Source organism: Delphinus delphis, chromosome 1 (assembly GCF_949987515.2).
Source record: "Delphinus delphis chromosome 1, mDelDel1.2, whole genome shotgun sequence".
NCBI lineage: Eukaryota > Metazoa > Chordata > Mammalia > Artiodactyla > Delphinidae > Delphinus > Delphinus delphis.
The window spans coordinates 42,819,568-42,836,559 of NC_082683.1; the positions used below are offsets into that span (position 1 = coordinate 42,819,568).

Genomic DNA, 16,992 nt, shown 5'->3' on the forward strand with positions numbered 1-16,992 from the left:
AAGAGGAACAATGTCCACACCAGTTTCAACTTGGTCACAGATAACATTCAAAAAGAATTTGACTTCCAGTACCTGTTCTTGGTAATGAAATTCATTATCCTCAATTTTCTGAATCTCTTCAAAAATTCTGTGAAAGAAGAAAATTATAATTAGAAGACATATTTAAATTTCTCATTAGAATCGTCATCAAGAAAAGAGAAGTATAAAAATAAACAGACTGTCCACGTAAACCTAAATCTTTAACATATGTTCACATGTAGTGGACTAAGGATATGGAACAAGTAAAGGAAATTAAGCAAGAAATGCCTGGAAAACCACCAAGCAGGACTAACGCATGTCTGTTGGTAGCCTGAAGGCTAAAACATATTAGGATTGACTCTTATAAGTATATATTACCTTTTTTCTGGGCCTAGCTTCTGCAGCATTTTTAAATACTGGAAGACAGTATGAGCAACCTAAAAATGAAACATCTAATTATACTTTTGCATAAAGTGATATCTATATAATTTTAAAAACCCTCCATTTTTATTACTTACCTCATAGAAATGTTCATAACCTTCATCAGTCAATGTAATAGAAATGCTGAACACTGAATAAGTAGAATTTTGCTCAAATCCTGTCTCACCATTTCCACCAAATAGTGCAAGAGCCCAGCACCTACAGTTAGGAGAAAAAATTAATCCAGTCAATATCTTGGGATTGATAGTCTACAAATACTTCAAATTAACAAAATAGGTAGGCTTTCTATGTAAAATTTGGGAAGCCCAGGCTTTGAAGCAAACATGCTTTCCAACAGTAAGTTTAAAAGTACAAATTTTTTTAAAGTACAAAGCCTCCCAAGGAATTGTACTGCATACAGGAATGATCAGAAGGAAATAACGGCCGTATTTACTTCTTTAATGGAAACACTAATATTACAACATAGTAAAACATTATCAGTTTCATGAAGCCACAGTAATTTTTTGTCAAAGAGAACAAAGTAATTTTTTGTCAAAGCATACTTTTAATATATTGTGAAGTATGTTCTTCATACTTCATACTTCACAATATATTGAAAGTACGCTTGCTGGGAAGCATTTCCCTTTTTCTTTTTTTTAGCCGCCCTGCTAGGCTTGCAGGATCTTAGTTCCCTGACAAGGGATTCAACCCAGGTCCTCAGCAGTGAAAGCGCGGAGTCCCAACCACTGGGACCTCCAGGGAATTCCCCTGGGAGGCATTTCTCGCATCCCTTTTTGAGCCATCTCCCAAGAGAAGCCTTAAAAAACACTTCAGATACTTCCCTCCTTAGAATGTTAAGTGGGCTCTTTGAGACCATCAGCTAACCTGCACAGGTTATCTAAAAAAGAAGCAATAAGACTGTGTCTTTTCCTAACTAGAATAATCCTGAAAGTCTAAAATAAGGAGAGAGGAGGCCAGAATGAAAAACTTGAAATTCTAATAAAGTTCAGTAAGGTAAAAAGGTTATGCAAATCTCAAATGATATTACATTCATTGTGTAAGGCATATATGTACTTAACGTCATTCATTATTTTTCTAATAAGCCTGCCCTCTCAGCTTTCTTTTAATAATCTAGTACACATCAATATTTTAAAGTCTTATTTAAATTTCTCATCTACTTTCCATTCTTGAATAGTGTATAGAAAAATCAAGCAAGGAATTACTTTAATGTGTTTTGGTCCTGATTCTAAAGCTGTATTTCTATTATTTGGCTAGGCAACTTAAACAAGTGCTTAAATGCTTTAGGAAACATGGCTAACATACTGCTAACATGGCTGCATATACTGTTCACAGTCTCCCATATTTATATGATTTATCTGCCCAGTGAAGTTTTCATTAAAGTCTACCTGCTGGGTTGGGAAAGCCTGGAGATCCACAGCATTTAAATAACTGACTTCATTATTATTCAAATCCAAATTCTTGATTAGAGCTAAACTTTCATGTAATTCTGGACTCTATTTATGAATTTAAAAATTTTGTGTACAACTATAATACTTCCAACATGGGCTAAAAGGTGGCTTCCAAGGAAATATACAAATATGATATGGCCATTAAAATAATCTAGGTTATGAAGAGACTTTAATTATTAGATTTGAATCTACGCTTCCTGGCAGACAAAGCAAAAAAAGAAAAGAATGGGTTATATAACACTTGTCCATTATTTTTCAGAGATTGCTACACTGAAAATACTTATTAATTAAATACTTGCTTTTTTCTAAGGTAAGAAAGAATGCTGCCTTTGCCTTCATGTCCAACCAGCCAAGAGATATAATGAAGCGGCTTCACCCTTTAAAAAAAAAGTTAAGGTCAGAAATTTTTAAAAATTAAGGTATAAATACCTTAATTTTACTTTAGAAAATCTTACTTCTGAGATTGATATTTGAGAATGTGATTACAAACTTATTTTCACATAAATTCTACTAAATATGAAACTATAATTAATTTGACAGCAGCGAGATAAAAATAGAAAACATGGTGAAATTTAACTTTTCATCTGAAATCACTGAATAAGTACAAATATTCCAAAATTTAAGAATTCTTTTGGATACTACTTTTTCTTTTGGATACCAATCTTACTTCTTTTCATGGTAAAATCTTTCATTATTTTTTCACCCAAAATAGAAATAATATAGATTCTTTATCATTTTAGAATCTGATGCAGATATGAATCATTCTGTATCCTTAAAAGCTTTCGGCATTGCATCAGGCTCTGTGTTAAACTGAAATGTGTTGCTTTATGGGTCAGAAAATCTAGCTTGTAGTTTTAGTTATTCCTGTAAGTAAGTGCATGGTCTTGAGCAAAAGACTTAATCTCACTCTATTTTCTTTTTCTCTCTACTTGCCTAACTACTTACTCATAGGCTTTTCAGGAAAATGCAGTAACAGGTGTAAAAAATATCTTATATAATAATATACATTAATAGTCTGAGTATTTGTTTATGTGTTATTCACATCATCTTTTCCCACTGGCTTCTACTATAATTTTGGGAATATATTCCTACCAAAAATATACAGAAAAATCAAGCTAGGAAATCTAAACATTCTTAAATTTTAAACTTAGTTTACAGAATTATACTCAGTAAACTCTTAAAAGTCATTGTTTAAAATATGAATTTGAAAAAAAACATAAAATATGAATGACATATTTTAGATTTCATCTATCCTAAAACTGACATAGAGGAGCAAATCAGTTAAAGAATGAACCCAGTTGAATACATAACATTTGCATGTGACCAAATCTAATTGTACTGTATTTGGTAACTCTGGAGGGAGAAACACTTGCTTCTTTGTAAAAATATAAAATCGTTCCCCCAAAAGCTAATTTAGTGGGAGTTCACATATTTGGGATAAGCATCAGGTTAAAACAAATATACAGTTCATTAAAAAAATAATAATAACTGAATCAAAACATACAGAAATGGTAACAGTCTTTGGAAAACAGAATCACGGATGACTTTTTTCTACTTTTCAGTAGTTTTCAAGATTTCTACAATGAATTACCTTAGTAATCAGGCAGAAGATAAACAAGGCTTTGTTAATTAACAAGAAATGCAAAAAATGGGAAAAATGGTATACATAGTATAATTCTATTTCCATTAAAAAAGACATGTTTTATATTCATTATTTTAATGTCTGAAGGATATATATGGAACTATTAATGTTGGGCATATCTTTGAGGACAGAGGAGAAGCAGAGTTTTACCTTTTACTTAATACTCTTTTGTCCTCAACATTTTACAAGCATATTACTCTTATAATATAAATTTAAAACAAACGGAATAAACTTTTAAATATGCATATAATCATTTTAACACGTTTTGGGATACTCTAACATAACTATACAACCAATGGACATTACTTTTTCCTATATTATCCTTGCACTAAAAAAAAGTAAGTAGACAATACACACATTCTCTGCTTTCTCACTGGAGGCATACTGTTCTTGTTAACTTCATGGGACTTGATTGTTAAAAGCATTTTTTACTGAGCTTAAAGCAATACACATTACTTTTCTTTCCTTCTGCTTGTGTGTGTCTCTTCTTGGGTTTGTTTTGTTGGTTAGTTTTAGAAACTTAAGTTAAATTTTTATCAGTTCATTAGCATTTATTTCTAATGAGAAAAGCATTTGTAGCCATTGACTGATCCTTATCTTTAAGGAACTTCTTAGCCCATGTATATTGCTCATGTAAAATAATTATATAATAAATTGAAGTGTTTTCCTAATTTCTAAAAATCTGACCTAACTCATTCCCAACTCAAGTAGGTCCTTGAGATTTATGCTGTAGTTGTATTTCAGGCTCAAAATTATTTAACTTTACTTTTGACAAGATCGAACTAAATGGCCACCACTGACAAATAAATCATAAGCTAACATATATTTGTACTCAAAGTGCTAAATAAAATAATTACAAAAGTTAGCATTCACACTAAGATACTTAACTTCAAAGACTCAGGAAAGGCAACTAATTATAAGAAAACTCTAGCTTTTATACCCAAGAAGACATTAAAATATATAGCAAAGGCTTGAACAATCCAGGAGTAGTGAGGTCCTAGTTTACCATGTTACCTGTGTTTATAAATCCGGAATGCCCAAATTTAAACCATTTAGTATGCTTTTAAAATATGATTCTCACTCAGTATCTAGTGGAGTAAATTTGCCTTTGAACTCTTACCTGTAATGTTGCTGTTGAGGGGGAAGTGCCCATGTGATGGTCAGAGCATGAATTTTTCTGATTGGAACAACTGAACAAAAATATTTTTCAGAAGAACAGATATAAGTGTTTCTCTATAACTTATATATACTATGTTACATGAAATTTTTTAAAATTCAATATATTTCATCCTCCAATAAGCATGGGAAAGTTAAATATAATGCAATTATTATTTCAAGTTGCCAATTTTCCAATTTGAATAATGCAATTTTTGTAAATTTCTTTTCAATTTGGTTTCACAGATAGAGAAGGCATGGATAAAAGAACTATGAAAATAGGCAAGCCCCTAAAGATGGATCCCTTCTTGCAAGAACGGGTACAGAACTAGGAGTCAGGAGACCCATGGCTGAAATCCAGCCCTACTACTATCTTGCTATCTGTGTTTATACGACCTTGAGAAAATCACTTGCATTTAACTCATTCTGAATCTGTTATGGTATGATGAGTGGGGTAGGCTGAAGTAACTCTAAGATTCTTCCCAGTGCTTCCCATTCTTCTACGATTCTTTGAAGAGAAAATCTACAGCCAGGAAGAATACAACCAAAAATAAGTTGTCTCTGGGAAGAGTCACCTTAGATAAAATGAAGCCAGCAGCAGATAAAGAGTGTGACAAAAGTCATTGGTCAGAGAAAGGGAAGAGGAAAGAGACTGGCAATGGGGTGAAGGAGAAGAAGGGAATAACTAGGCAATTAGGAGAAAGAAAAAAATCTGCCATGATAAAAAGAGCAAAGAAAGAGAAATGGTGAATTAGGAATGTTTCTGCAATATTCACTATGGGCAAACTGTTAAATAAGTTATAGCATAACCATGCGATGGCTCATTGGGCAGTTATTACAAATATAATATTAAATGAAATAAGCAAGAGATAGAGTGTATATATTTTATAATCTCAACTACATTAAGAAAATATACCTACAGAAACTCAAAAGGAAATCGCCAAAACCACTTCTCTGGATGGTAAGATTTAAGGGTAACTCCCCCCACCCATTTTTTTTTTTTTATACTAAATCTGCCTTCATTTAACAAAAGTTGGTTTTATAATGAAGATAAAAGGAAATTATTTCCAAAGTGTTTTCCCATCCTCTATTTTTCTCTTTTAAAGGCAAAAAAGAGCAGAATATAGATAAAAACAAAATAGGAAAGAAACAAAAAACCAAGAACGAAAGGGAACAAGAAGAAAATAGGGAGAAAGCATGAAACAGACTCAAGTAGCATTAAGGTGCCAAACCAATGAAACTGCTACTAGTTAGTGGCCTGCTATCTGTCACTAGTTGGATTTCCACTGTCTACTCCCTTTCCAATCCAGCTGTACTTTCTGTTGTATTCTCATTTTCAAAGAAAATTGGCAGCCTCAGTTAAGTTTTAGAGAATGTGCTAAAGTTATTTCAAACAGTTTTAAACCTTTGGTTCACGAACCTCTATAAAGTTTGTTAAATGCTGGTGTGTCAAATGGATCCGTTAAATGGCCAAAGTTTGGTTTGGGTAACCCACTGAAAATAAAACAAATACATTAAAATTTAATTGGCAAAAGCCTTTATAAGCAGTATCTTTAGGGATGCCTAAACTGATAGGTTTTTATAGTCTATTCTACATACTCCTGGCTGAAAAGCATTCTAGGCATAAGCGAATAGATGGCAACAAAGCCACAAAATCCTGAACTACACAAACTATTCTTAACCTCAGCCCCAATAACTCAAATACTTGTAAAACTCAAAGGAGACAGAAAACAATGAATTGAAGGGACCTCCCCTCCCAATATTTACTGTCTCTATCAGTCCCATCCAACTTCAGTTCTCCTCTTAATACAAAGCCATTTCAGAAAGAAAACTTACACTAGAGATATTTTTTTAATCCAAGAAATATACATGGAGAGATTCTTACATATAAAGTACAATATTAGGCACTGTAGTATTTGAGAAACTTGGACTCTTCCTTCTAAAGGCTTCACACCTGGTTGAATATATTGTAACTAATATTTCTTCTAAAATATGGTCAGTATGAATCAGTATTAATTACCTAGAACACTTTTTAACCCGTCTGATTAAGGAACCAAAGTTCTTAGTGAATAATATGTAAAAGCACTTTTTTTAATTTAAAATTCTTATTAGGAATTGATTGACAAGACCTAATGAATCCGCCTATTCAATATACCTCTGATTTTATTAGTAAAGTTTCACAGTGAAACACATTTCAATCTGCCATTTGACATTTCCATAGCTAATACTCATTTCTTATCAAAACAAACAAACAAAAACAAATTAAATAACCCCATAACTTTGGCATGGCTTTCATTATCTTAATTAGCATACTTAAAAGTATTGCTAATTATCAACAGAAGTTTACATAAAGCCAAGATAATAATAACCAATCTGTTGTTATTACAAATTATTCCAACATTTTTAAAGCTAATTTTTCTTTCATAAATTTAAAACGAATTGTCTTGGAATGAAGAACTGGAAAGAGTCTAGCTTACTCACCTGATGCAAGAAAAAATAATCTGATTTCATTTAGTTTACTAAAATGCAAACTGCTAAGAGTGGGAAGAGACACTTTGCTTGAGAATTAAATTTTCTGTATTCTTTGCAACAAAAAATGTAACAATAAAGTATCTTTTAAATATTTGTATTATTTTGATGAATTTGAGGTGGACAAAAAAATAGTAGCTTTCTGAACTAGAACCCTACATCCAATTTCTAATAAAAGGCAATTTGATTCAACTACAATATATGCAATAGACTTTTCAGGCAATATGTAAAGTCAGTCATCAACTACGAGATTATTTTGTTTATGGGGAAAAAGCATTCCAAGTTCCAAACAACTGACTTTAAAAAACAAACCTTCAGAACTTAATTTGTTCTGAGGCAGGGGATACGTATATGTATATGCTACCTCTCAATACAATATTTGCTTTCATATCATAATTTCAAGCACTGTACATAGTAACAGAAAAGCTCTGAATAAATGTAAAAGGAGGCACAAATTCTTCAGAGTTACTGCTTACTATAAGTTTATAAGCTTGTAAGTTCTGAACTACAGAAACTATGGGATCTTTGGTTATCTTAGTTTTCCCACTCAAAGGCTGTGCAATCTTGCTAAACTACTTTAGTTCTTAATATAATCACCTGTTTAAAAAAAAATAAACTAAAAGCAAAAACCTCTGGGATTCATACGGGAAGATATGAATCTTTAACTCTTTAACTTTAGCCTCTTTAACTCTATAGATGTATGATTTATGAAAATAAATGTCTTACTTGTTTGGTATCTGAGAGAAGATTTCAGTCACCCACTTTTCTAAAGTATCCAGTGTTTCTTCGTGGAGAGGGCAGGAAGGAGACAGGGAAAGGCAGTGTTGTTATTAAAGGTAGAAATGCAATTATATTTCTCACAGATCTTTAACTATAAAACAAAGGAATACTTTAGTTTGGGCATCACTTGCCATTCCTTAATCAGTAATAGGAAAAATAATATTTAAGAAAACCTTGAGACACATATAATTTTGTTAAGACTCCTTTATTCTTTCTCCCTGGCAAAGTTAGAAAAAACACACAAGTAGAAAAAGAAGTTTTTGTTTATCATTAGGCTAGAAGAAGGACCAAGAGATAAAAATACATCAATCATCCTCCTACCCCATTCCAAAACTTACTTCCTCTAGGAAGGTTTCTCTTAACTAACCTACACTACCCTTCTCAGCAGCTCATCAGTCCTATTATACTCCATTTACTTTACATTAATTTACACTTGCTGTGGTTTTAATATATGTCTTCTTAGGCTGATATGATTTCTATCTTCTTTTGATTATTTTCTTATATTTCATAAGAAATTCTTCTGAAATTTCTAGTAAAACAGGAGATCTAAATGAAAAAGGAAACCTTTTAGCTTTATCCCAGTGACTCGTTACCATCACTGGATAGTATGTTAGTTTCACCAGCTACATGACTTTCACTAATTCTCAAAAGAGATGCCCCAGTATATAAATACAAGATGCAAATTAGACTAATCAAGTTCTGAATTTACTCTATACTATTTATACTGATATTTAACTCTTAAATGATATAATAAATGCTGAAGCTCCGAAATCAACTGACTCTAGATTGGACGAGGTTTTCTAATCAAACACGTGGGGCTTATTTTAGAAATCTGCAACAAGCGTTAATATGCTCATATTTGTTATCACAGAAGAGAATGAAAAAGAATCAATACCTAATTGAAGAAAGGAGAATCACATTAGGGTGAGAGGATTAGTTTTTCAAAAAGAAATATACAAACTATAAGGTATTGACATATCAAAATGAACAGTTCAGCAAATGACTGACTTTGAAAAACAGCCTAAGGAGATTAAAATATAAAGAAAACAAAAGAAAGGTACCATGATTTCTTTAATGAGAAAAGCTGACACAACATCATTTTCAGTAATGATAAAAGAAGGAAAAGAGCAGAGGTATTGACCAGTATTATTACATTTAAGATACTTCTGCTAGCATCACCATGACAGACTTCAATTAATCATGCCATTTTACTGAACCCTATGTAAGGATGAAAAGACAAACACTGTGCCCTTTAAGAGTTTATGATTAATACAGATTAAATGCAAAACCGGAGATAACAGTGGCAGCAGCCAAATGTGGCTTAAAAGGCCAATTCATGGGACTTCCCAGTGGCGCAGTGGTTAAGAATCTGCCTGCCAATGCAGGGGAAACGGGTTCGAGCCCTGGTCTGGGAAGATCCCACATGCTGAGGAGCAAACTAAGTCCATGTGCCACAACTACTGAGCCCGTGTGCCACAACTACTGAAGCCCATGCACCTAGAGACCATGCTCCACAACAAAGAGAAGCCATCGCAATTAGAAGCCCGCAAACTGCAACGAAGAATCGCCCCCGCTCGCCGCAACCAGAGAAAGCCTGCACACAGCAATGAAGGCCCAACACAGCCAGAATTAAATAAATAAATAAATAAGTTTATTAAAAAAGAAAAAACAATTCATGATCAATCCGTACATTAATACACTCATAGACTAGCCTGGAGTTAAGACCTATGTCTATAAAAGAAAAAACATTTGCCTGAGAATCAGATGATTTTTTGCTTCCCTGAGCTTTGCCTCTTCAAATTCTGATTTTCTTTAGTTCATATTAGGATCAAGCACTAAAGTATTGTAAATTAACAGTGAACTGCAACATTGATACGACAGACAAATCCTAAGAAAGCACTATTTCCAAATAATTTTAAGGGCCATAGTAGACAATATTACCTTTGGATTGAACCACTAAAGTCATGTAATGAGCAGAATAGTAATGCATCCAGAATTCTCTCAATCTAGCATGTGTATCAATATTATTCCTTTTTGGTTCATGTTTGAGAGTCTCAGCATTTCCTATAAAATGATGGAAAAGATTATAGAAATAACTAAGTTTATTAAGTCTCCACACTGACAATGCATCCTTTGCTACTATATTTAACTAATGAAATAACCCAAGTGACTCACAATATTGAAACAGTGTATAATAATAAGACAAAAATTCATAAGAAACAATTTCAAAGTATATTTTAACACATAAGGAATTAATCTCTAGTTGGCAATACCTTAACAACAGTAATTGCCTTAAGCTTCCTTTCTTAATAATTAGTCTACTATCAGGTTTTATCTCTTTATTATTTTAGTAATATTCTGTATAATTCTTAAAAATAAACCACATAAAGCAAGGATGACATACAAAGTGTATATAACTGTACAAACAAGCAAATCATCCTTTGAATGAAGTACCATTTAGATCAACTCATTCCAGATTCTACTCTGTGGTCAAGAGGATTAATATAAGGCTATAATAACTGAATTCTAACACTAAGAAAAAGCCATAATAACTGAAATCTAACACTAAGAAAAAGCCATTATGAAAAACCAGATACCATTTAAACAGCTTAACAATTAAACAAAATTAGGTCACAGCTCAAAAGCTACTAGAGAAATTATTGCTGAATCTCTGTTGATAACTGGAAATGTCAGGCTGGGGAAGAGCACACACTTTATAACCAGATAAACAGAGGTTCAAATCCCATATCCACCACTATCATATTTAAGAAAATTAACTTCTCTGAGCCTGTTTCTTTATCTTTAAATGGAGATTATAATGGTACGAAGCTCATAACATTGTTATGATGATTGAATGGGATAATTCATGTAGTGTTAGCAGAGCATCTGGCACCCAGAAAACATTCAGAAAATGTTAGGTGCTATTCCTCATATATCCAATGTTAGAGAACCAAATATAGGCATGCTGAACTACTTTCTATTTGAAAAGCTTCCTACCTACCCTAAAAGGTAAAAGGTACCTAGCTACCCTACCTTTATAACTTTCCATTCTTTATAAACTTTTCATATTCTCAATCTTCCTTAACTAGAAAACATGAAATAGATGAAGTATTTAGTATCTTACCCCAAAAAAATTTCCCCATAGGATGTCCAGGTCTAGCAAGGCTTCCAAACAACATTTCCTTTCTGTTTGCATCAGAGGGTCTTGCAAGTTGATATTCTGTCAGTTTTAAGGAAACACTTTTAATAAAATGAAATTCAGTATCTTGCTTTATTATCTGGAAATTCAAGCTTAAAGAACTGAAAGTAAGGAAGTAACAAAAATTAATTTTATGAATAAAGTGTAGTAAGACTGAAGCAGGGAAACCAATGATCTAGGACAAGTTCTATGACTTAACACATTCTCTATCTTTGGGTAGTCAATTCACCTTTCTAGAGATTTTCCCTTATTTTCAAATGAAACAGGCAGTTAATAATCTGAAGGTTATTATTGTGAGAACTAAAGTATTGCCTGCCATATCAGTAAACAAAAGATGTTGCAGCCATCAAGCCATCACATTACAGCCACAGGGACGGTGCGCCCTCAGGAAGCTCAGGATGAGAAAACATGGGATACTGGACCCAGATAGCTGCGGTGCCTATCAAAGGAATGATTTCAGTGAGCCCAGACTCTTGCATCTCCCCGTACATAGAAAAGCGCTAAATTCCTTAACTTGAGATATCTCGGTTTCTTTTATTAACAGTAATCTTCTGATGTTCCGACTACCTGGTCTTTTGTTGCAAAAAAATCCTATATATCCTAGCTCCCCCGCTTGCCTCTTTGGAACAGTTTTCTCAGCGTTATCTGAGATGCTGTGTCCCAGGCTTGAAGTCCTCAGAAAATCCGCCAAATAAAACATAACTCTCAACTTTTAGGTTGTGCATTTTTTTTCAGTCAACAGATGCTATGTCCAAGATCTTACTGATGAAAGTGCCAAGAAAATGTTAAATCAAACTCCTTACTGTCTGGGAACTTTGTCATATATATTGTTTAAATCTCCTCCAAAGCCAACTGTGTTGGTAATAAAGTATTAATGGTTAAAAACAATCACTTTGAAGTCAGAAGTATCTTGTCTAGAATCCAAGTTCTGCCATTTACTAAGCTATACAAGCTTGAGAAAGTTATCTAACTTCCCTGATTCTATTTCTCATTTATAGAATGGAGTTACAAGTACCTAGCTCACAGGATTCTTATAAGAATTAAATAAGATATATTCCTTCAACAAATATTTACTGAACATCATGCAGCAGGTACTACTAAAACTAGCTGCTGGAGGCAGAAGGTTCAGAATCAAAGCAGAGGCAAGATATCAGGCTGAAGAGTTAAGAAACAATTTTTGAAAGAGCACTTCTAAGCCTCAGTTTCATTGTATGTCAAATAAGGATAATGGAGGTAATAATCATAACAATGCACATAATAAGTGCTCAATAAATGTTAGCTATTTTGGGGGGGGGGCTTCCCTCGTGGCGCAGTGGTTGAGAGTCCGCCTGCCGATGCAGGGGACACAGGTTCGTGCCCCGGTCTGGGAAGTTCCCACGTGCCGCGGAGCGGCTGGGCCCGTGAGCCATGGCTGTTGAACCTGCGCGTCCGAAGCCTGTGCTCCGCAATGGGAGAGACCACAACAGTAAGAGGCCCACATACCGCAAAAAAAAAAAAAAAAAAATGTTAGCTATTTTTTTTAATCATAGGAGTAATGGTAAGGCATTACAAATGTTTAATAAGGAGAGTAACATTATCAGATCTGGACTTCACTAAGTTCATTCTGGTTGTAAATGTGGAAGCAAAAGTATAGACAGGGAAACTGATTAGAGGCCATCACTGTTATACTTGGTAAAGAGAGTGGAAACTAAAGTGGTGACAGAAGAGATGGAAAGAAGCAAAAGTATATTCAATAAAATACTTCAGTTACAAGCCATGAAGTCTAAATCAAAGATGAGACAGTAAAAAATATATACATTTATAATTTCCATACCTGGAAAACATATAGTAAAAAAATATATACATAGCTTCAACAGAGTAAATTTTTTAAATCTCTGTAAAAATTATGAAGATATGGCTGTAACACAGAAGAAACAATTCCATTATTAAGGTGACAGGCTGAATAATGGCTGCCAAAGATGGCCACATCTTAATCTCCAAAACCTGTGAATGTGTTACCTTATGTGGTAAAAGGAACTTTGCAGTGTGATTAAATTAAGGATCTTGAGAAGGGGAGATTATCCTGGATTATCTGGGTCCCAATGTAATCATAGGGTCCTTAAAAGAGAGAGGTAAGAGGATCAAAGACAGAAGATATAAAGACAGAAGCAGAAGTCAGATAGCAAAGAAGATTCTACACCCATGGCTCTTCAGATAGTGAAAGGAGCCATAGTCTAGGAAAGTAGGTGGTATCTAGAAGGTGCAAAAGGCAAGGAAACAGATTATCCCTTGGAGGCTCCAAAAGGAATGCAGCCCTGAGGAAATATTTTAGACGTCTGACCTCCAAAAGTTTAAGAAAATAAATTTGTTTTTATTTTAAGCCTGAGTTTCTGGTAATTTGTTACAGCAGCAACAGAAAACTAATGGAGTAGACATATAAACATACCTACAAAAAGTGATTTAGTACCTCCTACAACTGATAAAAATAGAGTATAAATACTGAACACTTAGAGAACACACTCAACCACTTGATTATATAAAAGAAGTCTTTGGCCATATCCTCAGTCTCAATTACTAAGGTACAATATGCAGGCAATTAAACATGCTTATGTAAAAGTATGAACAATCATTAAAATAAAGAGCTAATCATTAAAAATAATTTTTTTCTCTATAATCTTCTTTTAGCAATAAGTTAATCCCATTTTAAAACCTACCCTGTGGACATTTATGAGCTTCTGTGATTAAATGTATTCAAGAAAATTATAAAACACTGAACAGACCTATCTGCATTGTGCAAATAAATGCTTATAAATTTGTGTGTATAACCACTCCACTGAAAGATTAGACCAAAAACAGATTGTCGATGCAGGGCATGGTGATAAAGTAACGAAGGTAAAACAAGATAATAAATTAAAAACTCAGGAAAGAATCTCTTCCATAAGCAGGTGGAGAGGAATAAAGGAAAAAGAAAATGAAAAGATGATTCTACCAGGATAGCTGAACTTCCTTTCAACTCCTCTCACATTGAATGGGCCATCCAAGCATGCAGGCAACTAAAAACATGCGAATGAGATGAGAATGATAGAATAAAGACTATCACATCTGAATAGAAGAAAATAACATCTGATTATTGAGCTTTCAAAAATAGATCTCATTATTTGCAGATATTGATTTTGGAAAAAAGAAAAGCTAAGATGTATGAATATAATACTGACTTAGACCTGGCCTAGAGCTGTTAACTCTTAATGGTCTGCATACTATACATGTTAACATGTAAAACTGTTAAACATTTTGTGGTTTTAGCCAAGATAAATTTATACTGTGTTCACAATAAATATCAATATCTATCAATGTATAAATATTGAGTCTCCAAATGATCTTGTTGTATGTTCATAGAATCTAAACTTAGCTCTTGTGTTATTTATAATATTCTGATGTCTTATAAATGCAAATAAAAGAATAATATATCATAAACAGTATGCTAAAAAGCAAAACTGGCTAATGAATACTAGTTTATTACACCAGTTAAAATTTAAGACCTCTCCCATCTCCCTAATCTCAAGTAAATCCTTCATACTTAGAAGGTTAAGTAACTAATGATATATACCTAGCTATTTATATCAGATCACAAATTGAAATCTAGGTCTCCTATCATCAAAAACAAACAAAAAAACAGAGCCTTTAGCTTAAGTTCATCTTAAACCAAAACGACTTACTGTATGCAAGTGTGTGTGTACATATCATATATCACATATGTATGTATATATATATATATTTCTGCATAATATTCAAAATATAATAAAACATATTCTGAATTAAACTTGTAAAATTAAATTAGACGTTTAATCTTTCTTTTTTGGCCGCACCGCACAGCTTGCGAGATCTTAGTTTGCCGACCATGGATTGAACGTGGGCCCTGGCAGTAAAGTGCTGAATCCTACCACTGGACTGCCATGGAATTCCCTAGATGTCTAACCCTTTTTTTTTTTTTTTTTCAGTACGCGGGCCTCTCACTGTTGTGGACTCTCCCGTTGCGGAGCACAGGCTCCGGCTGCGCAGGCTCAGCGGCCATGGCTCACGGGCCCAGCCGCTCCGCGGCATGTGGGATCTTCCCGGACCAGGGCACGAACGCATGTCCCCTGCATCGGCAGGCAGACTCTTAACCACTGCACCACCAGGGAAGCCCCGTCTAACCTTTTAAATGCCAATTTCGACCCACTCTAGAAACTGTATAAAGAAAAACACACTTGAAGGAATTAAAGACACAGAATATAGTTCCTAGGTCCCAAAAAGTAGGGAAGGCTTTTGGAGTTTTCCTTAGTTATTTTGGTTTTTTATGTATTCAACAAATACTTATCTGGGCCTATGAAAAAACAGACACTGTGGGTAGGCAAGTAACAAAAATGAAGAAAATAAATCCTTGATTATAAGGAGCTACTAGAACCAGGAGGAATCTAACTCCATTCCACCCTCTTTTACAAATAAATTGAGGGCCACAGTTAGTGACATTTCTATAAGTAAAACACAAGTTTGCTGACTTCAACACAGTTCTTTCCAGCCATCTGCAGTTTATTCAGCCTAGTGAACACAATGTGATTATTAGAACTAGACAATCAAGCCAAGAGGGAAAATGCTACAAAGAGAAGAACTAGTACAGAGACCTGGCCTCTTCAGCTATGCAAGCCAAGCCTAACCTATGTGAACTAGAAATCCCCCCAAGTCTACTGTTACATGTTTCTAATACTAAAATAAGGAAGCAGGGTTAATCTGCAGTGGTGCTATTTACTGGTACTTTGTAATTAAGGGATATGTGCAGCACAGTTCTCTAATGAACCTGCACCCTATAGAGACACACAGCCTTCCTTACGGTCTTCAGTATTTAAATCACAAAGATAAGAAAAACTGTCAAAAAGTAAAATTAAACGCATTTCCTGTTCAGTTTAGTTTCTTCATCCATAAACATACCACGATTGTTTTCAGAACTACAGAAACTCAACCCACAAAGCACTGACACACAGAGGCAACAAAAAATAAGCTATTTAAATATCAGGATGGTGCTTAAAATAAAGTCTCAGAGAAAATGCCTCTTCATACAAAAAGAGTATGTGAACTTTTAAAGTTTTAACACCCAGTATTAGCTTTAAGAATCAGGCTCTTATCCTGCAAAAGGTCAGTCACTGTGGTAAAACCCTCAAAAAACAAAGGCTAAAAAATCGAAAATCTACCATTCTTTGACTTATTTCAAATATATACTGAATTAGACATTTAATGGCTTCAAAAATAAACATGACATATCTATTTTAACTTAGCCCTTTATAATATAAAGAGTGACAAAGAATAGTAAATGTGCTAAACGACTGGATCAATGAAGGAAAAAGCAGCAAGACATAAAGCACTTACCACTATCAACAGCTTCAACTTCCCGGTCAATTGCATCTCTGATCATTAGTGGATGGATGAAGAATTGGGCCCATCTGGAAAAAAAAAAAAAAAAAAAACTGTTTCGTAAAAGCTTTTCATCAGTCAACATCTACTTTTTTAATTAAGAAGCTTTACTAAGATGGAGATTTAGTTCATAATCATGCATATAAAACCTAAACAATACACAGCATTTCTAGATTTTAAAGTCTACAAACTACCTTTTTTCTATTATGAAATATAATACCCATACAGAAAAGTATTATATATAAAACATGGGCATATAGACTATAAGGTAAACACCTGAGTGGCCACCACTCAGATCAAGAAATAGACCACTGTCAGAACTCTAGAAGAACCCAGCACCCACCTTATCCTCAGAG

The 16,992-nt window shown here is 33.8% G+C and overlaps 1 protein-coding gene across 2 annotated transcripts in view; it reads right to left on the bottom strand.

The window, feature by feature from the left end:
• The window catches only part of NRDC (nardilysin convertase), a 91,765-nt gene that overhangs the window by 29,642 nt on the left and 45,131 nt on the right, over positions 1-16,992 (bottom strand). For both annotated transcript variants that reach the window (XM_060021856.1, XM_060021846.1), the window contains 10 exons: positions 16,592-16,665; positions 11,138-11,233; positions 9,955-10,077; positions 7,960-8,017; positions 6,125-6,198; positions 4,670-4,739; positions 2,207-2,284; positions 537-657; positions 397-455; positions 73-127 (listed from right to left, as the gene is read on the bottom strand). In XM_060021856.1, coding sequence (XP_059877839.1) covers positions 73-127; positions 397-455; positions 537-657; positions 2,207-2,284; positions 4,670-4,739; positions 6,125-6,198; positions 7,960-8,017; positions 9,955-10,077; positions 11,138-11,233; positions 16,592-16,665 — 808 coding nt within the window. The remainder of the gene's footprint in view (positions 1-72; positions 128-396; positions 456-536; positions 658-2,206; positions 2,285-4,669; positions 4,740-6,124; positions 6,199-7,959; positions 8,018-9,954; positions 10,078-11,137; positions 11,234-16,591; positions 16,666-16,992) is intronic.